General features: G+C 46.7%; 1 protein-coding gene across 1 annotated transcript in view; it reads right to left on the reverse strand.

Annotated features, from left to right (window-relative positions):
- The window catches only part of LOC136611741 (vomeronasal type-2 receptor 26-like), a 166,900-nt gene extending 142,818 nt beyond the window's left edge, over window positions 1–24,082 (reverse strand). The window contains exons 1-4 of the mRNA XM_066591976.1: window positions 23,782–24,082; window positions 5,975–6,060; window positions 5,833–5,891; window positions 3,047–3,335 (exon numbers count right to left, since the gene is read on the reverse strand). Coding sequence (XP_066448073.1) covers window positions 3,047–3,335; window positions 5,833–5,891; window positions 5,975–6,060; window positions 23,782–24,082 — 735 coding nt within the window. The remainder of the gene's footprint in view (window positions 1–3,046; window positions 3,336–5,832; window positions 5,892–5,974; window positions 6,061–23,781) is intronic.
- Window positions 24,083–24,307: the final 225 nt, after the last annotated feature.

Raw genomic sequence — 24,307 nt, forward strand, 5'->3', positions numbered from 1 at the left:
TCCAGGAAACTACAGTCTTGTGAGCCTGACTTCTATACCGAAAAAGATATTTGAACAAAGTATTGAACACCATGTATGCAAGTACTTGGATAAAAATGGAGTAATTAACCAGAGCCAGCATGGGTTTGTAACAAACAAATCATGCCAGATGAATCTAATGACCTTCTATGACACAATCACCAACTGGGTTTATCAGGGAAATGCGGTGGATATAGTTTATCTTGACTTTAGTAAAGCATTTGACAAAGTATCTCATACCATACTTATTGAAAAAATGACCAAAAATGGGATTGATAAGGCAACTGTTAGGTGGATTCACAACTGGCTGAGTGATCATACTCAAAGAGTGGTCATAAATGGCTGCACATCCAAGTGGAAGAATGTATCAAGTGGGGTACTACAAGGCTCTGTCCTAGGTCCAGTGTTGTTCAACATTTTTTATAAATGATCTGGAAGAGGGAATTGGTGGGAAACTGATCAAATTTGCAGATGACACAAAGCTAGGAGGGATAGCTAACATTAGGGAAGAGAGTATTCAAAAAGATCTAGAAAAGCTTGAACAGTGGACGACTAACAGAATGGTATTTAATAAAGGGAAATACAAAGTCCTATATCTAGGGAAGAAAAATGAAGGAAACACAAACATAATGGAAAGAATTAGGCTAAGCAGCACATGGGAAAAAGACTTGGGTATACTAATAGATCATAAATAGAGATGAGCGAACGTGCTCGGCCCCGCCCCTTTTTCGCCCGAGTACCGCGATTTTCGAGTACTTCCGTACTCGGGCGAAAAAATTCGGGGGCGCCGTGGCGGCGCGGGGGGTTGCAGCGGGGAGTGGGGGGGAGAGGGAGAGAGAGAGGGCTCCCCCCTGTTCCCCGCTGCTACCCCCCGCACCACCGCGCCTCTCCCCGCCCCCCGGCACCCCCCGAATCTTTATGCGCGAGTACTGAAGTACTCGAAAATGGCGGTACTCGGGTGCGTAAGTACTCATTACGAGTACGTTCGCTCATCTCTAATCATAAACTGAACATAAGTCAACAATGTGATGCAGCAGCCAAAAAGGCAAACACAATTCTGGGATGTATTAAGTCTAGATCACGTGAAGTATATAGCCTCCTTTACTCTTTCTTAGTCAGACCTAGTCATTTTTTAGTCATCTGGAATACTGTGTCCAGTTCCAGGCACCCATTTTAAAAAATACATAGACAAACAGGAGCAAGTTTAGACAAGAGTTACCAAAATGGTGAGTGGTCTGCAAATCATGTCCTATGAGGATCAGTTTAAGGATATGGGAATGTTTAGCTTGCAAAAAAGAAGTCTGAGAGGAGACTTATTAGCTGTCTCCAAATATCTGAAGGGCTGTCACAATGCAGAGGGATCAGTCCTATTCTCATTTGCACAAGTAAAGACTAGAAGCAATGGGATGAAACTGAAAGGGAGGAGACACAGATTAGATATTAAATAACAACGTTCTGACAGTGAGGGTGATCAATGAGTGGAACAGGTTGCCACATGAGGTGGTGAGTTCTCCTTCAATGGAAGTGTTCAAACAAAGGCTGGACAAACATCTCTGGGGTGATTTAGTGAAACCTGCACTGAGCAGTGGGAAGTTTCATCCAACCCTACCATTCTATGGTTCTATAATTCTCTTCTAAGGGAATTAAAGAACCATACATTATGTGAAAGAATATGGACCATAAGGACAGGATATAGACAGCCAGCAGACACCCCTTAAAGCAGAGTTCATGATAGCAATCTGGAGAATTGTGTAATGTTGGACTGACTTGACGACCTAGTTAAAGAAAGGCAGAATAGTAACTTACAGTTCAGACTTGGTTAAATCCGAAACTGTAAAACAAGGAATTGGATCTTAAGATCCAACCAGGAATGAATGAAATTGTTCCCCAATAGCGGGTGTTCGACAGTCATCTATATATGAAACATGAAAAGCAGGGCTAGACTTGCATTGGTTTTAAGGGTATATAAATATTTACAGGGTTTTACGCTTAGTAACTGGGGAAGGGGTTAATATCCCCTGTCTCCAATAATCATCTATCTTACTCTAGAGTGCATTCCACATGCCATTCTTGGCGCAGCCAAAAATCCCTTTGAGAGGGATAGAAGTAGCTGCAGAAGGCCTATAAAAAAGGAGGGGGGAAAGCGGGGCAAAATTTAGCCATATTGAGCCAAAAACATTGCAACTGAGCACAAGTGGACCTTAGGCCCCTAACATTATGGACAACCGCAACACGGGCCCCAACCTACCAGTGTCACATGTGTCCATCCTCCAATGCCCTATAATGGCACTTCCCCAAAGATTATTTGCTCACGTGCCCAAGTCCGTTCTGGTCTGAGCTGGAGTGAAGTTCAGCCCAGTTGGTCATCTGGTTGAACCTGTCATAGCCCATGTTCATCTGGAGTAGAGTGGTGGATCTTTTGGTGTGGGTGCAGTTGTCACTGGAATGCGAGCAGTCTCTGCAGCTTGATAAGCCTCTGCCAGGGTTCTTGCTGAATATTATCTGCTCTTCCCCTGGCGTGGAAAGATGGCAGTCCCTGCAGTGTCTTGCCTCTTCTCCACTCTGACGGCACAGCTCCTATGGATGTCGGGGTCCTATAGCGGGATTGCAGATTTTACTCTGGCAGTGTAGGCTTCCACTGGCTTTCCTCCCCGAGACCAAGAGTGTGCAGATGCCAGGACTGGCTATAGAGAAGCCCGCAGTCTCAGGCAACAAGCAGGCCGCCAGTCATCACAGCCGCTCCAGGATGTGGTCTGCCACTCTGTTTGTTTCTCTTCTTGTCCGGTGGTCTGTAGAGCTGTCAGGGGTGAATTGCAGGATTCTCAGGTCCCTGAAATGAGGGTTTTTATTACACTTTAATGGCAGTCGATCCACCATGCATCTTTCTGCACTCTGATACAAGGCCATATAAGCAACTTTAACTTGGTCCAAGTAGAACTGGTGAGGATAAAGTTCAAAATGTAGAGCACACTGATACACACATTTTTACAAAGAAGTTATTTTCATAAGACAAGTCCTTCAGTATTACCTGTGGATATCCATAGAGCCCAGTTATCTCTGCTATGGACAGACTGGAGGAAGATATCAAGTGTCCAATAAAAGCCACCACTTTGCTCTTCTCATCACAGCTGTAGTTGGGGATGGCCTCTTCTCTCCCTGACAATATACTCAGTGCACTCTGTACAGCATAATGTTCTATACAGGAGTCATAGATCTTGTATCCCAGAGTGATATTAGGCAAGATGTCAGCTCTTCTGTTTATTTCTTCTATGGCAAAGATGAATACCAGGAGATGTCTTAGGAGATGAAGAGAAGACCTAGAAACAGATATTACCATATTTTACCAAAATCAGTTTTTAAAAAATATTTTTATTTTTGTACAATGGGCATCTTCAGAACTGCTAGTTTTGTGGGGTGTTTCCCATATGTAGGGGATAGCACCTACCCAATGTGATACAAGGAAGGACAGTCAGAGATTAGCAAAATGATCATGGGCACTGTTCCGACGGTTCTGGGAGCGCTCTATTTCTGAATAATCTGGTACAGGTTTTGTATGCGTTTATCTTCCCGCTCTAGTGGAAGTGGTATTCGGTGAGCTAGTGACCTAGGTACGCGGTCAGCTTCACTATTCTGAGGGCGGGTTACTTGCAAATAGGCAGGTCCCTTCTTGGGTTATGTTATTTAAGAACAGTGTTATAGTAGTCTGCATTGTTTACCACTGTTTGGTGTGCATTTACATGAGTAAGGTCTGGAAACTACATTTTAACCCTTTGCAATCCAATTTTGGATTCAGGGTTTCCTAGGCGGCTTTCCCTTTCTGCCATTATACTATGGCACCATCTGCTGGCTAGAGCCAGTACGGCGATGTGGGACATGTTCGAGAGGCCCCCAAAAACAAAATGGCCAGTAATATACAGAAAAAATATACTCTGTTGGACGTCTTCCAACATCGAAGCTGCACAGCCTTCAATCAGAATGTCTTTCAGATTAGAAAGGGTTAAACAGGCTATACTTACTTAGTGGGATACCTTTGCTTATATCTTAAACTATAACCTGACCAATAAAACAGTCCTGGAGCTACAACCCCTGATTGATGACGCTTTGGAAAGAAATTGCCTCACTAGAGATGAGAGAAATTATATACTTATCTAACAACCGGAAACACCATATTTTTATTTCCTGCCAAAAATTCGTAAAAACAGTAAAACCACCAGGACGGCTGATCATAGCAGGGATGGGGCTGGCCACATGTGCATTGTCAGAATACGTAGATCATCAAAGGGTTGTCACCTCCTTACCATCTTACACTAAAATTGCGGGGACTTTCTGGAAGCACTTAAAAGAGTTCAATGGCAACAAAATTACATCTTATGTGAAGGTGGACACTCACCTATCTTGCACTGTGAGAGCAAGTGAAAACACTCGCCTCACAGTGCAAGAAAAATGCTGGAACATCGCCAGTGTTTCAATGGGGCCAGCGGCAGCAGCGCTAGCCCCTTTAAAAACATAGGTAGAATACCGCGGACTTCTGCCACAGCTGTCACGAAAGTGCAGCATGCTATCCCATTGCTTTTAATGGGATCGGCGCTGCTGCTGGTCCCATTGAAAGCAGTGGTTTGTGGCATTCCCCGCAGTATGATTTTCGGGGAAGGGCTTGAAATGTAAGCCCTTTCCTGAAAATCACCATTAACTGAATGAATCATCATTCATTCATGAATAGCTAAGCACTAGCTATAATTGGCTGAGCGCTCAGCCAATAGCCAATCAGCACAGCCCTTTCAGGAGGCAGGGATTTTTAAATCCCTGCCTGCTGAAAGTGCTGGACAGCAGTGTCGGGGAGCCAGCCGGAGGAGGCATCTGAGAGGCGGAGAGGTGAGTACATTTTTGTTTTCTTTTTTTAACCAGTTAAGGATGATTTTCAGGGAACGGCTTATATTTCAAGCCCTTCCCCAAAAATCATACTGCGGGGGTTGCCACAAACCACTGCTTTCAATGGGACCGTCAGCAGCGCCAATCCCATTAATAGCAATGGGATAGCATGCTGCCCTTCAGCCACAGCTGTGGCAGAGGATTCTTTTATCCCTGCAGTCCCCACGAGGATGAAGCCCTGTGACAGCTGTGACAGAAGTCTGGGGTATTTTCCCTATGTTTCCAATGGGGCTAGCGCTGCTGCCGCTGGCCCCAGTGAAAACTGGTGATGTTCTATCATTTTTCCAGCGTTCTTCTTGTGCTGCGATGCGAGTGCTTTCACTTGCTCTCGAAGCGCAAGATAGAATAAAATGCCAGTTGGTGTCAGCCCTTAGATGTAACTGCTATATATATTCAAATATACGGCATGAAAAAAATATCACAGCTGTTCACTTTTTTCTCAAGAGATTCCTCTATAATAATAATAATCTTTATTTATATAACGCCAACATATTCTGCAGCGCTTACAAGACAGGGGAAATAAAACAAGACCACGGTTACATGAAGTATTCAATTGATGTAAGCAATAGGGGTGAGGGTCCTGCTCCAACATGCTTACATACTACAAATTGTGTGGGATACAGAAGGTAAAGGGGCTGGAGATGTGTGCAGTATGGCGAGGTGGAGAGTAAGAGATAGCTTATAAGGTAAGAGTAAACCAAGCATTCTAGTAGTTTGGAGATGAAGGGGAGGTTGAAGATGGTCGATAGTTGGCAGCATCAGTCGAGTAAAGAGTTGGTTTCTTTAGCAGTGGGTTATGATAGTGTTTGAATAAGGAGGGGAAAATGTTAGAGGTCAGAGAAAGATTGAATATAGTGGTGAGGTGGGAGATGACAACCAGGTTACTGCAGGTGGTGGGGCAAGCGGAGGAAAGCAATCTGGAGACCTCTTCCTCTGCTGTTGGTCTAAGTACAGAGAGTGAACAGAAGCTAGATCCAGTACTGACGAGACTAGACTCATGGCTAGTCTGGGATTGGGAGGTTATTACCTGCCAAGTGTTGTCAATTTTCTTTTTCAAGTAAGCAGCCAGCTCTTCAACACTGAGATCTGTCAGGGGGGGGCTGAAGTTTTGGGCTGAGAAGGGAGTGGAAAGTGTCAAAGAGTCTTTTAGGGTTATGGGATAGTGAAGAGATGAAAGAGGTGAAGTAGACTTGTTTGGTACGGTGGAGGGCGAGGTTGTATGTTCTGAGCATGAATTTAAAGTGGAGGAAGTCTGCGGACTTTTGAGACTTCCTCCACAGCCATTCAGCACACCTGGAGGACCGCAAGATGAATTGCATTTGAGGCGTGAGCCAGGGTTGCTGCAGTCTATATCCAATAGCTTGGGTTACGGGGGGCAACACTTCATCCAGGGCATGCTTGAGAGTGGTGCTGTAGTGTACGGCAGCAAGGCTGGGGCAGGAGAGGAGAGAGATAAGGGACAGAGGAGACTGTAGAGACTCTGCAAAATTTTTGATGTGAATAGCCTGAAAGTTTTTGTGTGTATGGTATGAAGGAGGGGCTGGGAGATACTAGGAAGATTGACAGAGAAAGAGAGGAGGTTATAGTCCAAGAGCGAGAAAGGGGAATTAGCGAAGTTGGAAGCAGAGCAGAGACAGAAGAAAACCAGATCAAGATCAGGATTTCATTTTACAAGCAATAAAATTTATTTTAAATAATAATTATTTTACTTACAAAAATCAATATTTTTTACAGAAGAAAGGCACTGCTATGGGCACAAAATTCGTGCCAGTCTGTGCTAACCTATTTATGGGGGCTTTTGAAGAGGGAATTATCGAACCTAATATTACATTTTATCTTTGTTTTATTGATGACATTTTTTTAAATATGGGAAGGTGACAGCGTGGGCCTTACTGACTTCATTAGGAGACTTCATTTTAATACTTGGGGATAAGAACTTACAGGAGGTTTTAGTCAGTCTTTAGCTATTTTTTTAGACGTAGAATATTTATCAAAGGAGACAATATTAGTACCAGAACCCATTTTAAACAAACTGACACAAATAGTTACCTCAATTCTGCGAGTTGCCATGCAAAAATATGGAAAAATAACATTCTGTATGGCCAGTTTGTCAGAATATGAAGAAACTGCTCGGAAATAGGAGACTTCATATCCCAATCTTCGATTTTGAAGAGAAAATTTTAAGAGAAAAGGTACCCCACAATTTTTGTAGAAGCAGTCTACAACAGAGCGCTGAACCAAAAGTACACGGATGCCCCTCAGACAGAAAGAGGAAGATGGGAATCGAGATTTATCATAAAATGTAACGTGCAACATGTGGAAATACGGAAAATCCTCAACCAGCATTGGAATATTCTGAAGGAGGAGCCACTCCTACAGAAAGTTCTACCAGAAAAGCGTCGCTCACCTTCCGCAGAAATAAAACTATAAAAGATTTGATAGCCCCATCTTGCCCACATAAACGCAACAGCAAAAATAAAAATAAGAATGAGAATAGAAATACTTCTTAGAACACCAGGAAAAACGCTAACATGAATAGTACTTTCCTAGACATGAGCCTGATACAAGGAGTGTTTAAATGTGGCCTGCCCAGATGCAAGTGTTGTAACATAGCACATGGAGGAACAGAGGTTCCATTGATTTTTGGTAAAACCACCCCATAAAATTACATCTCTACTAAATTGCGCAACATGTTACGTTAATTATTTTATAAACTCCCCTGTGGACTACGCTATATAGGTCACACTACCAACAGCTTTTGTACATGACTTAATAAACAACATAGTAATTAAAGGTTTTATAAACCGTAGCGTGTCTAGACATTTTGCCAATATGCACAATGAGAACTTTATGGCCTTAAAAGTAGCACTGTTGGAAAAAATCAGACCAGGTTTATTCTTTCTACTTAGGAGTAAAGGGATGTACTAGATATTCAAATTAAAGAGCTTGATCTCCCACGGTTTAAAAAAGCTAGAAAAAAAATCTGACTACACTGATAGATTAACAATGCCATAATTTACAGCTGTATCATTCACAATCACCTTTTCTATCCTGGAATACTTTATATAACAAATTGTTGTAAATATTATAGATGAAATTTTGTATTTGAATTTATTTATTATGAAATTTTTTATCTATTACTTACTTTTTGTAATTATGTGGTATTATGGGTATTTTTTGCCTTTGTAAAGCCCAACCTGCCGCAATCTCCTAGAAAAGGCCATAAAGTTCCAGCTATTGTTTCCTAAAAGTGCCAGATAATGGCCGACAACTATTCATTGATGATCCCCATCAGCGAGCCAACATTTTCATCACCAGGAGGATGTCAAATAGCAATAAATGACCATTCGGGAGATGTACACATTTCCACATCAGTTACATATCTGACATTTTGATGCGATACTTATACCTCTGGACTGAAATTGTGAACTCTCTTTTCCCCTTTCCTCACTGTTTAAGTGATGAGGCTTAGGCCTCACATCAGTCTATAGGTTAACCTATGAATGTGTTTCTCTATGTTTGTGTTGATAATATATTGACACTAATATGTTTCTCTCTCCTGCTACTCCATAGTTCTGGACTGGTGGCGCACGGATTCCCTATCATGCCTATATCAACCTACCATCACTTGCTGGGATGACGGGGGGCTAAGATACACCACAACTGCACAATGCATAGCCCAAATCATTTATCATGATGACAAATGTAGGAGACACATCAGGACAAGAATACTCAACTTCCCATGACATTAAGATGGTGTTATGGAATGCTGCAGGCCTTAACATGACAATAAAATAAGAAGGTTCAGACTCACTTGAAACGCCTTCAACCTGATGTTATCTACCTGCAGAAGATGCACTAGACTCCCAACACGGGGGACCCCTGTTTGGACTCCTGTTACACTGCTAATCACACTCTTGAGGAGTGGCCATTCTCTTCCATAGAGGCCTGCCATATTACATTAAAGAAGAACTGACAGACAAGGAGGGTAGATACCTACTACTAAAAGTTTGTATTTACAATGAGCATTACACCCTTAACACATATGCCCAAAACAAATCCAATACAGACTTTCACAAAGCTCGCTTCCTTAATGCTCCAAAGGCAAGACTCCAACCTCTTTTTGGAGGAAACTTTAATAGCATAATTCACACAATTCTCGATAGATCTTCACAAAATAATACACACACGCAGGCCTCTAGGGATCTCCTACATCTCATGGAAACACTATCGCTTTGTAACCCCTGGTATATGGTTAACACTACCTGAAGAGAAGACACATACTGCTCTTCAGCGCATCATAGCTTCTCAAGAATAGACTTTTTTCTCCTATCATTCCCGCTATTTGTAAAAGCTTGGATGCTTCTATACTCCTTATTATAATCTCAGACCATGCTCAGATTCTCTTATCCTTCTGCAGTAGGGTACCACAAAGGAAAACAAAAATCTGGTTCTTCCCTTCATATTTAAAAACACACTGAATCAATTATCTTGATGATAATATCGATCACATAGACGACCCCACTTTATTTTGGGCTGCATCTAAGTCAGTAATATAAGGACACATAATAAGCTACACTTCCCATAAACGCAAACAGATCCAACTTTAATTCTCTAAACTACAACTCTCCCTACTGTCTGCACAGCAGCAGTATGCTCACTCCCCTCCTAGCATAACATGACATCCTAAGACCAAACAAAGCAAGCATTGGAATCTTTTGTCAAAAGTCAACTTTTGGCCCATATAGCTAATTCACAGATTCTAGCTCTAACCAACCCCTCAACAGGCGACAAACACTTTCAACAGACACTTGTAAGAGATTATGCAGATCTATTTTGAAGACTTTTATAGGGCATCCCACAATAACATAAATGATATTGAAGCCTGGCAAGACACCATTAAGCTACCCAAACTCATGTTTGAATAAACCAACCTCCTGGAATCACCATTCACTGAAGACGAAGTAAGTGCAGTGGTGACAACCTTGCCAAATAGCAAAACCCCCGGCCCTGATGAATATAGTAATGAATACTACAAAATCCTGCAAGTAGAACTTATGCTCACAATAATAAACAGGTTCAGGTTGATATGCTCCTTGACTCTAGAATTGTCTTTATGCTTAAACCCATTGGGTGGAGACTACATTGGCACCATCAGATCGCCCAATTTCATCATTGAACTACTATACAAATACTTAGCAAAACTCCTGGCCAATCGCCTCCAAAAGATACTCCCGACCATTATTCACTAATCCGAAGAGACTTCACTGGCCAAAGACAATTCACCAAGAATACCCAACCAACCATCACAGCCACCATGGACGCTAAATATCCAAATGCCCCTGAAACGTTTCCCCTTAGCCTGGACACAGAAAAAGCATTTAATAAGGTATCTTGGCCCTTTCTGCATTCTACCCTGAGAAAGAGATGCTTTGGCAAGCTTTTGAATTCTCATACCACCCTTACAATAAATGGGGATAATACTCACCGCATAGATATATTCAGGGGGGCAGACAGGGCTGCCCTCTTTCACCCCTGCTTTTTAATCTCTCATTAGATCCCCTACTGCACCATTTCCAATTGCCAACCTTACAACAAACAGCCCACCCATACCACACCAACATGTCAGTGACAACTTTTGCTAATGATATCCTCTTGATTGTCAAAAATCCAACTCTCACTCTCTCGCTGGTATTCCAAGACTTCCAAAAATTACACCCTCAACCTGGAGAAAACAAAGGCCCTATTAATAAATCACCCATCAATAACCTTTTTATTGACAGACACTCTTTCACAGACTAGACCAGTGATGGCGAACCTTTAAGAGACCGTGTGCCCAAACTGCAACCCAAAACCCACTTACTTATAGCAAAGTGCCAACATGCCAGGAGTCAGGGCTTATCACAATGTATGATTTTACCTCCATTGTTATAAAAAGGAAAGGGCTGTTTCAAAATAGACTGGGTGCAGATTTTGACTGCTTTTTGGATGCAGAAATGCTGCAGAATTTGCCACAGAAATTTCTGCTGTGGATATTCTGCAGCATTTCCACCACGTGTAAATATACCCCAGTAATAATAGTGTTCCCCGCAGCAGCAGCCCTAGTGGTAATAGTGACTCCCCACAGCGGCCCCAGTGGTAATAGTGTCCCCCACATGGCAGCCCCAGCAGTAATAGTGACAATAGTGACACTTTCCCTGGCAGCCCAAGTGTTAATAGTTACCCCCCTGGCAGCCCCAGTGGTAATAGTGCCCCCCCCCCCACAGCAGCCCCAAGTGGTAATAGTGACCCCCCACATTGCCACCCAGTGGTAATAGTGACCCCCCACAGCAGCCCCAGTAGTAATAGTGACCCACCCCTCACAGCAGCCCCAGTAGTAATAGCGACCCCCCCACAGAGGCCCAAGTAGTAAAAGTGACTCCCCCCCACAGTGGCCCCAGTAGTAACAGTGACCCCCCCACAGTGGCTCCAGTAGTAATAGTGACCCCCACAGTGGCCCCAGTAATAATATTGACCCCCACAGTGGCCCTAGTAGTAATAGTGACCCCCACAGTGGCCCCAGTAGTAATAGTGACCCCCCACAGTGGCCACAGTGGTAATAGAGACCCTCCACAGTGGCCCCAGTAGTAATAGTGACCCCCACAGTGGCCCCAGTAGTAATAGTGACCCCCCCCCCCACAGTGGCTCCAGTAGTAATAGTGACCCCCACAGTGGCCCCAGTAGTAATAGTGACCCCCACAGTGGCCCCAGTAGTAATAGTGACCCCCACAGTGGCCCTAGTAGTAATAGTGACCCCCACAGTGGTCCTAGTAATAATGCTATCACTACTGGGGCCAATATAGGGGACACTATTACTAATAGTATCCCATATATTAGCCCCAGTAGTAATAGTGCCCCCCTTGAGACCCATATACTTACCCCCTCCTCCTCTGCTCGGCGCTGCTGCTGGCGCAGATCCCAGGTGCTCACTGTAATGTCAGTTTGTGCTGCCGGACGCCTCCTTCCCTACTCTGGCAGAACCAAGTAAGAGACGTCAGGTGAGGGGGGAGGAGGATCCCGGCTGCATACTGACGTCACAGTGTGCACCGGGATCAGCGCCGCCAGCAGCGCAGCTGAGTGAATATCGGCAGGGGAGCTGCGGCCCCCGGCCAGTATTCACTAACGTGGTGAGCGCCCGACGGCGGCGCGTGCCAGCAGGGAGGGCTCTGGGTGCTGCCTCTGGCACGCATGCCATAGGTTCGCCACCACTGGACTAGACTAACTAAAAATAACCTTTAATTCATGTAATATATAAAAGCATATGAAGGATATTTAAGATTAACACCTAAACATAAATAGTACCAATAGAGATTGATACCCTAATGTAAACCTGAGATAGCCACTATCGATGAGTTTGTGGGAAAAAAACAAAAAAAAAACTATCTTGGTTTCCCAAAATAGAATGATATTTAGATGCAATTAGATTTTAGAACACTTTCTGGGCACTAGATGTACCCCCACTGAAATAATGTTCTAAAGGTGGAATCAATCACTGGGGAGCAGTATGATGGAATAACTCTAGAAATGAGCGAGCACCAAAATGCCAGGGTGCTCGTTACGCGAGCCAAACTTTTTGTAATGCTTGAGAGCAATGAAAGACTCTTTTTAAGGTGCCCCATGCTCTGCATAGGGGACGTTGTGTGATTCACCTGAAAATATAAGAAAATGATGAAAACGCCACAGAAATGGATAGGGAACAGCAGGGGCAGCATGCATGGATGCATCTGAGGCTCCAAGGTTGCACTATTAAGCCAAATTGTGGGGAAGAGCCAGGTGGTCACCCCCTAACAATTTAGTTGGCCAGATCATAATCAGCAAGGCACATGCGCTGGCACATCTTACCTAAGCACTATACTACGTGGAATGAAGGTCAATTACCGCGTGCAGGTGACACCACTGCCTATTCTGTGTTACATGCTGGCATTGCTGTCTCATCCCCCCAGGACGCAGGCACGAGCCTGCGTTCACAGCGTAGTGAAATTTTTCCCAGCGCAGCATCCAGCTGTCCCCATCCCAGACGGGGTAAGGCGAACCCCTTCGCCTACTCAGTAGTCCACAGCATACTGAAATTTTAACCAGCGCAGCGTCCAGGTGTCCCCATCCCAGATGGGGTAGGGCGCACCCCTTCACCTACCCAGTAGGCCAAAGCGTACTGAAATTTTTCCCTGCATAGCGTTCAGCTGTCCTCATGCCACACGGTCGCTTGATAGCACACCACCCACATGTCTATTTATTAGTGTGTATTGGATGAGGAGCAACAGGAGACACAATGCAGAGGGTTGGCAGGGCCTGACAGCGACCCTCTCTGAAATTGTGGGTGATAGCCCACAATGCTGTTGAGAATTGCTGATAAATTAACATATGATCATAATTGCAATCCTGTGCCACCTTCGTCACAAAATTTCATGAGCCACAAACGAGGGCATAAAGGGGACTCAGATGCCAGTACTTCTACACATCTTCACAATTCAACAAAGCATTCCAAAACAAAAGTTTTTTTACCCAGAGTGCAGGTGAACCCCTGAAAGATTTGTTTACCAAGAGTATAGGTGAACCTCTAAAATGATTTGTTTACCAGGAGTATAGGTGCACCCTTGAAAGATTTGTTTACCAAGAGTGCAGGTAAAAACCTGATAGATTTTTTGAGCGACAGCTCGTACTTGCTTAATGGGATTCAGGTGGCGGTCCACTGATAGACAAGCCAACGCCTGTCCCAGCCCCTGCCTCTCCCCAAGGGTCTTGTTAACCAGTGCCCCAGGAAAAAAGACAGCATGAACTGTAAAGAAATGAGTGGCCAAAGATGGACACCACGCTGGGATACATTTCCGTATGCCGTGTGATCCTTTTAAAATTGTACTTTATAGCTAAAAAAATTGCAGACAAATGAATGTATAGGTGTGATCTATAGATGAGTGAGCACCGAAATGCTCGGGTGCTCGGTACTCGAGTTGAACTTTTCGTAATGCTCGAGCGCTCGTTTCGAGTAATGAACCCCATTGAAGTCAATGGGCGACTCGAGCATTTTGTATGGGATCGATGCTCCACTTAGTTGATGACTTGTGAAACACCGGAAAACCTCAGAAAGTCATGAAAACACCACAGAAACGGATAGGGAACGGCAGGGGCAACATGCATGGCTACATCAGAGGCTCCAGGTACCACTATTAAGCCAAAATAGGGGCAAGAGCCTGGCAGTCACCCCCCTAACAATTGTCTTGTGACAGACCCTTATTAGCAGGTCACACCTTAGCTAGGCACGACACTAGCTGCAACCAAGGACAAATCACTGCCTGCGGGTGACACCGCTGCATCTTCTCCTGGGTTACATGCTGGCATTGCTGTCCAACCCCCACGCACGACCCTGCATCCACTGCACACACAAAAGTTTCCCTGCGCAGCGTTCAGCTGCCCTCATGCCACACGCTCGCTTCATAGCCACACCACCCTCATGTTTATTTATAAGTGCATACTGGATGAGGAGGATCCGGAGGCACACACTGCAGAGGGTTGGCAGGGCCAGGCAGCGACCCTCTTTGAAAGTGTGGGTGATAGCCCACAATGCTGTTGAGAATTGATGATAGATTTATGTACGATCATTCCAATCCCGTGCCACCTCCGTCACAAAATTGTCAGGAGCCGCAAATGTGGGCATAGAGGAGACTCAGGTGCCAGCACTTCTACACATCTCCACAATGCAGCAGCACATACTAACACTAAAGATTGGTTTGAAGCAGGAGGTGTCGCAAAAGTAACCACCACAGGGTCACAGTGACCCTGTGAAAGTCTCATTCAGTGTATTTGTGCTAGATAGCTAAAACACCGCAATGGTAAATCTTTGTGCACCCACACCATAGGCGAGCCCATGAAACCCAAGGAAAGTATTAAACATGAAGCTATTACAGTGTCCAGACTTTCACTCCGCCCAGTACTCGGACGCTAGTACAGCTGTGAACATCTTATTAAATCAGTTACGGTTGCTTTCATCGCTCCAAAGACTGGATAAACCACGAAGAAGTTCCACAGGCCAAACCTGGCGCAGGTGCATTTTCCTTAGGACTTCGGCCTCTGCCCACAGCCTTAGTAATTGTGGGCATAAAGCGGACTCCGATGCTAGTACAGCTGTGAACGTCTCATTAAATCAGTTACGCTTCTTTTTATTGGTCCAAACCAGTGTCTCAGATAACTGTGCTAACACGAGAGCAAATACATGTCGACCAACACTGATCCCCAGACCCCAAGCAGGAGGAGGAGGTGGCATTAAAAGCCAGAGAAACAATGACCGAGGTAGGATCCGCAATTGTGTGACCCAAGGTGCCTGAGTTACATAGCAATGGGAAATCCATCTGTCCCCACACAATTCATTCTGTGTAGGTGTCAGAAAGCTGAACAACGCAATGGGAAAGCCATCTGCACTTTGCACCGTACTCAAGTTAGTCAGTGTATTTGTGCCAGACAGGCAAAACAGTGCAATAGGAAGTCTTTGTGCACCCACAGCATAGGTGAGCCCATAAAACTCAAAGACGGTATTACACATGAAGAAATCGGAGTGCCCAAACATGGCAGAGTTTCACCCCTCCAAGGACCTCGGCCCAAATTTCTGCCCTAGTCATTCAGTGTATTTGTGCCAGATAGGCAAAAAAAAACGGCAATAGGAAAACAGTCTGCACCCCACCCAAGTCAGTCAGAGTATTTGTGCCAGTCCGGTAAAACACCGCTATGGGAAGTCTTTGTGCAATCAAAGCATGGGAGAGCCAAAGGAACCCAAGGAAACTATTACACATAAAGAAATCACAGTGCCCAAACAAGGCAGTTTCACCCTGCCAAGGACCTCCAGCTCGGCTCACACCCTCAGTAATCGTGGGCATAAAGCGGACTCGGATGCTAGTGTAGCTGTGAACATCTCATTAATGCAGGAACACTTCTTTTGTTTGGCCCAAACAATTGTCTCAGATAACTGTGGTAACACGAGAGAAAATACATGTTGCCCTGTGCTGATCCCCTGACGACAAGCAGGAGGAGGAGGTGGCATAACAAGGCCAAGAAACCATGACTGAGGTAGGACCCGCAATAATCTGTGTGGGAAGTATGTGAGCGGGCCCAGCCTCCACCTTGTGTGACCCAAGTTGCCGCGAGTTACATAGCAATGGGAAATCCATGTGTCCACACACTATTCACTCTGCGTAGGTTTCAGATAGCTCAACACCGCAAGGTGAAGTCTTTGAGTTCCTTGGGCTCGCCTATGCTGTCAATGCACAAATATAGTATTACACAGGAAGAAATCAGAGTGCCCAAACATGGGAGAGTTTCACCCCGCCAAGGACCTCGGCCCACATTTCTGCCCTAGTCAGTGAGTGTATTTGATAAAGAAGTCTGGGGAAATCCAGCCTTTGTTCATCTTTATGAGTGTAAGCATGTTGGCACTGGCAGTTGACAGGCGGGTAAGCTAATCCGTGATGATTACCCCAGCTGACAAGACGCTAGCGGCAGAGCAGGGCAGAACTTCTAGGGCGTACAGCACAAGTTCGTGCCACATGTCCAGCTTTGACACCCAATAGTTGTATGGAGCAGAGGCATCACAGAGGACGGTGGCACGATCGGCTACGTTCTCCCTCACCATCTTTTTACAGTGCTCCCTCCGACTCAGCCTTGACTGGGGAGTCGTGACACAGTCTTGCTGGGGAGCCATAAAGCTGGCAAAGGCCTTGGAGAGTGTTCCCCTGCCTGCACTGGACATGCTGCCTGATCTAGCCTACCCTGTTACTTGGCCCTCAAACTGCGTCTTCCGCCACTAGCGCTGTCAGATGGGAACTTTAGCATTACTTTTTCCACCAGGGCCCTGTGATATGGCATTACTCTCGTACCGCTTTCCTCTTCGGGAATGAGAGTGGAAAGGTTCTCCTTATATCGTGGGTCAAGAAGGGTGTACACCCAGTAATCCGTGCTGGCCAGAATGCGTCTAACGCGAGGGTCACGGGAAAGGCAGCCTAACATGTAGTCAGCCATGTGTGGCAGGGTACCCGTACACAACACATCGCTGTCCTCACTAGGAAGATGACTTTCAGGATCCTCCTCCTCTACAGCCAATACACGCTGAATAGATGGGAAGCAAGCAGCATGGGTACCCTCTGCAGTGTGCCCAGCTGTCTCTTCCCGCTGCCAAGCAGGTCATACAAGTGGGGGTAGTTTTTCAGAAACTTGTGAACCACCACATTGAAGATGTGGGCCAGGCATGGCACGTGTGTGAGGCTGCCGAGCCGCCACCAGGTTACGGTCGTTGTCACACACGACCATGTCCGGTTGGAGGCTCACACTTTTTTATTGAGAGGTAGAGGTTACAGAGGAGGAGGAGGGGAAGGGCTTGGAGGAGGTGGCATCAAACACCGCAGATAGCAGCACCCAAGTAGGCCCCTATTCTGGGTGTGGGTAGGACGTGAGCGATTCCAGGCTCTGACTCGGTCCCAGCCTCCAACAAATTCACCCAATGTGCCGTCAGGGAGATATAGTGGCCCTGCCCGCCACTACTTGACCACGTGTCCGTGGTTAAGTGGACCTTGCCAATAACCGCATTGGTGAGGGCACGATTTATGTTGCGGGAGACGTGCTGGTGTAGGGCTGGGACGGCACACTGGGAAAAAAAAATGGTGACTGGGGACCGAGTAGTGCGGGACCGCCGCCGTCGTCAAGTTTTTGAAAGCCTCCATTTCCACAAGCCTGTATGGCAGCGTCTCCAGGCTGATTAATTTGGCAATGTACACACTTAAAGCTTGTGCATGCGGGTGGGTGGCGGCGTATTTGCGCTTTTGCTCCAACGCTTGTGTTAGTGACAGGTGAACGCTACACTGAGAGACATTGCTGGATGGAGTAGAGGATGGTGGAGGTGAGGGTGTGGGTGCAGGCTTGGAGGTGCTCGTGCCTGTGTCCTGAGAGGGGGATTGGACCTGTGTGGCATGTTGAGGCACAGGGGAAGAGGCAGTGTTGTGACCCGGAGGCGGTGAATGGCCTTCGTCCCACCTTGTGGGGTGCTTGGCCATCATATGTCTGCACATGCTGGTGGTTGTGAGGCTGGTAGTGGTGGCTCCCCGGCTGATCTTGGTGCGACACAGATTGCACACCACTGTTCGTCGGTCGTCCGCGCTCTCACTAAAACCCATCCACACCTTTGAACACCTAGCCCTCTGCACGGAGGCTTGGTGCGAGGGGGTGCTTTGGGGAACAGTTGGGGGATTCTTCCCTCTGGCCCTGCCTCTACCCCTCGCCACCCTACTGCCTCTTCCAACCTGTCCTGCTGCTACACTTGCCTCCCCCTCTGAAGCCCTGTCCTCAGTAGGCTCAGCAAACCAGGTGGGGTCAGTCACCTCATGGTCCAGCTGCTCTTCCCCCGAATCCTCTGTGCGCTCCTCCCTCGGACTTACTGCCCTTACTACTACCTCACTGACAAACAACTGTGTCTCATCATTCTCATTCACAAAAAGCTCTTGAGACAGTTGCTGGAAGTCGCCAGCCTCATCACCCGGACTTCGGGAACTTTCCAAAGATTGGGCATTAGTCACAATAAACTCCTCAGGTGAGAGAGGAATGAGTTTTTCCCACTCATGGCAGGGACCCCAGAACAGTTCCTGGGAGTTTGCCTGCTCAGAATATGTCATTTTCATGGAGTGGGGAGGCTGTGAGGAAGGAGGAGCAGCAGCCAAAGGATTCAGAGTTGCAGTCCCTAGGGGCTTGGAGTAGTGGACTGCGTAGAAGACTGGGTGGACGAGTTTTCTGCCATCCACGACAGGACCTGCTCACACTGCTCTGTTTGTAATAAAGGTCTACCACGGGGAACCCGTAAATTGTGATATGAAGCTGGGGACCCCAGAAACCTGCCTCTCTCCTAATCCCGCAGCAGCCAGCTGTGATTCACCACGACCAGGAACTCGGCCTGTGCCCACACCCTCACTTGGACGTCCGCATCCACGTCTACATCCTCGACCCTTATCCCTACTCCTCATCATGGCAGATTAAGATAAGAGCAGGGCCCAAATAAATTACCACACTGTACAGCACTGACAACTGTGGCTTAATTCACCGCACACAGAGATTTGTAGATAGCGGAGGTTCTATGCTGTGACTTGAAAAAATTAACCCGCTGTCTAGCTCTGATACCAAGGGGTAATTTACTGCTCGCAGAGACTTGTAGATAATAGAGGCCGTGTGGAGTGGGAGAAGACTCTAAAGCCAGTGGATAGTGCTGGTAACTGCGGCTATATCAACCCCACCAAGGAAAGGGTATTATGAGCCGCTTTGTACAGCAGCAGAGCTGAAATACTTTGCTGTGGCCCAGGAAATATTACAGTACTGTTTAGCGGTGAGACCTCTGTCTAATGCACTGCAGACAGAGAACGGTATAACTGAAGTCATTCGCAGTAAGCTAGGAAATATTAGAGAACAGTTTCACGGTGAGAGCTGATTGTACGGCACTGCAGCCTGAGAACTCTATTACTGACAGGCTGGAAACTAGCCTAGGTCCTTGATGCCTAATACAAAAATTGATGCACTACTACTCCCAGCAAGCTACAACTATAATGCACACGGTCAGATGTAGCCCTAAGAAGGAGCTTTGGGGTTCTTGCACGGAGGATGTGGACTGTATAGTGTATATAACTTTACCTATAGAAGTGGCTGTGCCCCAACACTCTGTCTAATGCACTGCAGACACAGAACGGTATAACTGAAGTCGTTCACAGTAGGCTAGGAAATATTAAAGAGCAGTTTCACGGTGAGAGCTGGTTGTACGGCACTGCAGCCCGAGAACGCTATAACTGACAGGCTGGGAACTGGCCTTGATGCATAATTCAAAAAAAGATGCACTACTACTCCCAGCAAGCCACAATTATAATCCACATGGTCAGATGTAGCCCTAAGAAGGACCGTTGGGGTTCTTGATGACAGGATCCTACTCTAACACTTTCCCTATATTAGCAGCAGCTCTTTCCCTAAACTCTACATACTACACTGCAGACACAGAACAGTATAGCTGAAATGGCCCGCACAGCCTGAGATGGGGAAAAAAATGGTGCACTACTGCTCCCAGCCAGCCACAACAGTAATGCACACTATGAAGAGTGAGTAGCTCTAAGAAGGACTGTTGGAGTTCTTGAAGACTGGATCCTACTCTAATACTTTCCCTATGTCAGTGGCAGCACTTTCCCTAACCTCTACCAGCATGTGTCTGAGGCGACCAGTTTAAGTACTCGGCGGTCACCTGATCGGGCCAGCCACTCAGTACTGTGGGGTGGGATAGGGCTGGCATGTCACAGAAGGAAGTGGTAATGCCTTTCCAGCATGTCTATTGGCTAGAAAATGGTGCAAACATGCGGGGAAGGAAATGCAATTGACTTGAGTACCACGTGGTGCTCGTGCTGAGTAAGAAGCATCTCAAGTGCCCTAATGCTCGAACAAGCATCGATCTCAGATGAGTGTGCTCGCTCATCTCTAGTGCCATCCCATGCCACCTGTTGCAGCATTTTATTAGCCCTAAACACCAGCATAGGGTGGGACTCAGAGGTCAGTACTTCTACATTTTTAATTAAGAAAACAACCAGTTTTAAAAATAATTTTTTTTGCCAAGATTGCAGATGAGAACCTGAAAGATTTTTTGAGGAGTGCAGGGTATTTGTTTACCAAAAGTATAGGTGAACCACTGAAGGATTTGTTTACCGTGAGTACAGGCAAACCCCTAAAACATTTGTGTACCAAGAGTATAGGTGTACTCCTGAAAGATTTGTTTACCAAGAGTGCAGGTGAACCCCCTTAAATATTTTTTTTAACATAGAGCTTGTACTTGCTTAATGGGATCCAGGTGGTGGTCCACCAACAGGCAAGCTACCGCCTGTCCCAGCCCCTGCCTTTCACCGAGGGGCTTTTTAACCAGTGCCCCAGGGAAAGACAGCACGTACTATAAATAAATTATAGTGGCCAAAGCGGGACAATTCATTCTGTCTCTGTGTCAGATAGCTGGACACTGCGTTGGGATACATTTGTGGACTCTGTGGGTGTATGAAGCTGGAACCAGTGGGGGTGAGTACCTGGAGGCAGCCCTCCGAAAAAAGTAGTTTAAAATAGCCTTTTGGCCCTCTGAAGAATTGGCTGCTCAGCGTGCTGACAATCTGGTTTAGGAGGAGGAGGATCAGAGGAGGATAGACCAAGCTACTTCTACCCTTTTTTGGGGTGATAGAGGGTGCATGGTTCTCCAGTTTCAGCTTAAAGATACTTTATGTTAAGCTGCTTTCCACTGGTGGAGAAGACAAGTCTGGGGAAATCCAGGCTTTGTTCATTCCAATAAGTGTAAGCCTGTTGGCACTGTCAGTTGACAGGTGGGTACGCTTATCTGTGATAATACCCCCAGCAGCACTAAACACCCTCTCTGATAACACACTAGCAGCAGGTCAGGCCAGCACCTACAAGGTGTACAACACATGTTTGTGCCACGTGTCCAGCTTTGACACCCAATAGTTGTATGGAGCAAAGGGATCATTGGTACGGTCGGCTATGTACTCCCTCACCATCTTTTTACACTGTTCCCTCCTACTTAACCTAGACTAGGGATTGGTGACACAGTCTGGCTGGGGTGACCTAAAACTGGCCTTGGAGAGTGTTCCCCTGCCTGCGCTGGACATACTGCCTGTTCCCCTCATCTTCCCTGCTAGTTGGCCCTCTGAACTAGGTCCCCTACCTGTAGCATTGTTATATGGGAAGTTTAGTATCAGCTTTCCTACCGGGGCCTTGTGGTATTGCATCACTTTTTTACTCCTTTCCTATTCAGGAATGAGAGTGGAAAGGTTCTCCTTATGCTGTGGGTCGAGAAGGGTGAAATACAGTAATCCAGGTTAGCCAGAATGCGTCTAACGTGAGGGTTATGGTAAAGGCAGCTTAACATGAAGTCAGCCATGTGTGCCAGAGTCTTAGTACGCAACACATTTCTGTGCTCACTAGGAGGATGGATCTCATCCTCTTCAGCCCATACATGCTGAACAGATGTGAAGGAAGTAGCATGTGTACCTTCTGCAGTGTGGGCAGTAGTCTCTTCACCCTCATCCTCCCCTCCTCCTCCACCAATATACCCTGAGATACAACCTGAGGGTGTCATCCCCCATCTCCTGTTCTATCCGCAAAGCATTGGCCTTAATGCTTAGCAGCGACCTTCTTAGCAGGCAAAGCAGCGGGATGGCTACACTGATAATGGTGGCATCGCCGCTTACCATTTGTATTGACTCCTCAAAGTTTCCTAACACCTGACAGATGTCAGACATCCATGCTCACTCCTCTGTGAAGAAGTGCAGAGGCTGACTACTACTCCGACGGGCGTGTTGCAGCTGGTATTCAATAATGGTTCTACGCTGCTCGTAAACCATGGCCAACATTTGCAAAGTTGAATTCCAGCGCATTGGCATGTCGCACAACAGTCAGTGAACTAGCAGCTGAAAGCGCTGTTGCAATGTCCTGAGGGTGACAGCATCTGTGGTGGACTTTCTGAAATGTGCGCACACGCGACACCTTGCTGAGCAGCTGAGACAAATTGGGGTCGTTTTTAGGAAAGAGCTGAACAACCAGATTGAACATGTGGGCCAGGCATGTCCCGTGTATTAGTCTGCCGAGCTGCAGAGCCGCCACCAGTTTACGCCCATTGTCACACACGGCCATGCCTGGTTGGAGGTTCAGTGGCGAAAGCCAGAGGTCGGTCTGCTCCGTCAAACCCTGTAACAAGCCAGGGTGTCTCTTGTCACCTAAGCTCAGGAGTTTCAGCACAGCCTGCTAACGCTTCCCCGCAGCAGTGCGCAGCGCCTCAAGCTACTGACTGAAAGCGACGTGCTCACAGATGGTAATTGAGAGGTGGAGGAGGAGGGGGGGTGGAGGAGGTGGTATAGTAACCCGGAGAAAACATGACCGAGGTAGGGCCCGGAATCCTCGGTGTGGGTAGCACGTGAGCAGACCCAGGGTCAGATTTGGTCCCAGCCTCCACCAGGTTAACTCAATGTGCCATCAGGGAGAAGTAGTGTCCCTACCTGCCAGCACTTGTCCACGTGTCGGTAGTTAAGTGGACCTTCCCAGTAACTGCTTTGGTGAGGGCATGGTTGATATTCCATGACACGTGTTGGAGTAGGGCGGGGACGGCACAGCTGGAAAAATAGTGGCGACTGCGGACCGAGTAGTGAGGGACAGCCGCCATTAGGTTGAAGAAAGCCTTAGTTTCTACTAGCCTATATTGCAGCATCTGAATGGTCAGCAGTTTGGAGATATGCACGTTTAGCGATTGTGCATGCGGGTGGGTGACTGCATATTTGCGCTTGTTTGTGTTATGCATAGCTGAATGCTGCACTGGGACACATCGGTGAAGGCATTGGAGGACCGTGGAGGTGAAGGGGTGGATGCAAGGCGGGAGACACTCTGGCCTGCATCCTGGGAGGGGGATTGCATCTCAGTGCCAGCATGTGACACAGAGGAAGAGGCAATTGTGTGACCCGCAGGTGGTGAATGGCCTTTGTTCCACCTTGTCTGGTGCTTGGCCATCATATGCTTATGCATGCTGGTGGTGTTCAGGCTGGTTGTGGTGTCTTCCCTGCTGATCTTGGTGCGGCACAGGTTGCACACCACTGTTAGTCAGTCGTCTGCACTCTCATTAAAAAACATCCAGCCCTTCGAACACCTAGCACTCTGCACGGGAGTTCGTCGCGAGGAGGTGCTGTGGGGAAAAGTTGGGGGATTACTTGCTCTGGACCAGATTCTCCCCCTAGCCACACCACTGCCTCTTCCAACCTGTTCTGGTGCTGTACTTGCCTTTCCCCTCTGAAGCACTGTCTTCAGTAGGCTTTCCAACCCAGGTGGGGTCAGTCACCTCATCATTCACCAACTCTTCCTCTGAATCCTCAGTCTGCTCCTCCCTCAGATTTACTCCCCTATCAACAACCTCACTGACAGACAAATGTGTCTCATCATCATCAACAAATACCTCTTGAGACACTACTTGGAAGTCCCCACCCTCATCATCCTGAGACTGTGAAAGGTCCAAAGTTTGGGCATTAATCACGACAAACTCCTCAGGTGGCTCATGAACCATTGTTTGCGACTCCGGGCAGGGACCTGAGATCAGTTCCTGTGAGTATGCCTGTTCTGAATCTCTTCTTTTCCTGAGTGACCAGGCTGGGAGGAAGAAGGAGGATCAGCGTGAGGATTCACTGGTTCAATATCTTTGCTAGCGTGAGTGGACTGCGTGGAAGTGTCGTGGATATGCTTTTTGTCCACAATTTACTCAATTTGGAATGTTTACACCCTTCCAGATTAA

This window comes from Eleutherodactylus coqui, chromosome 1 (assembly GCF_035609145.1).
Source record: "Eleutherodactylus coqui strain aEleCoq1 chromosome 1, aEleCoq1.hap1, whole genome shotgun sequence".
Taxonomy (NCBI): Eukaryota; Metazoa; Chordata; class Amphibia; order Anura; family Eleutherodactylidae; genus Eleutherodactylus; species Eleutherodactylus coqui.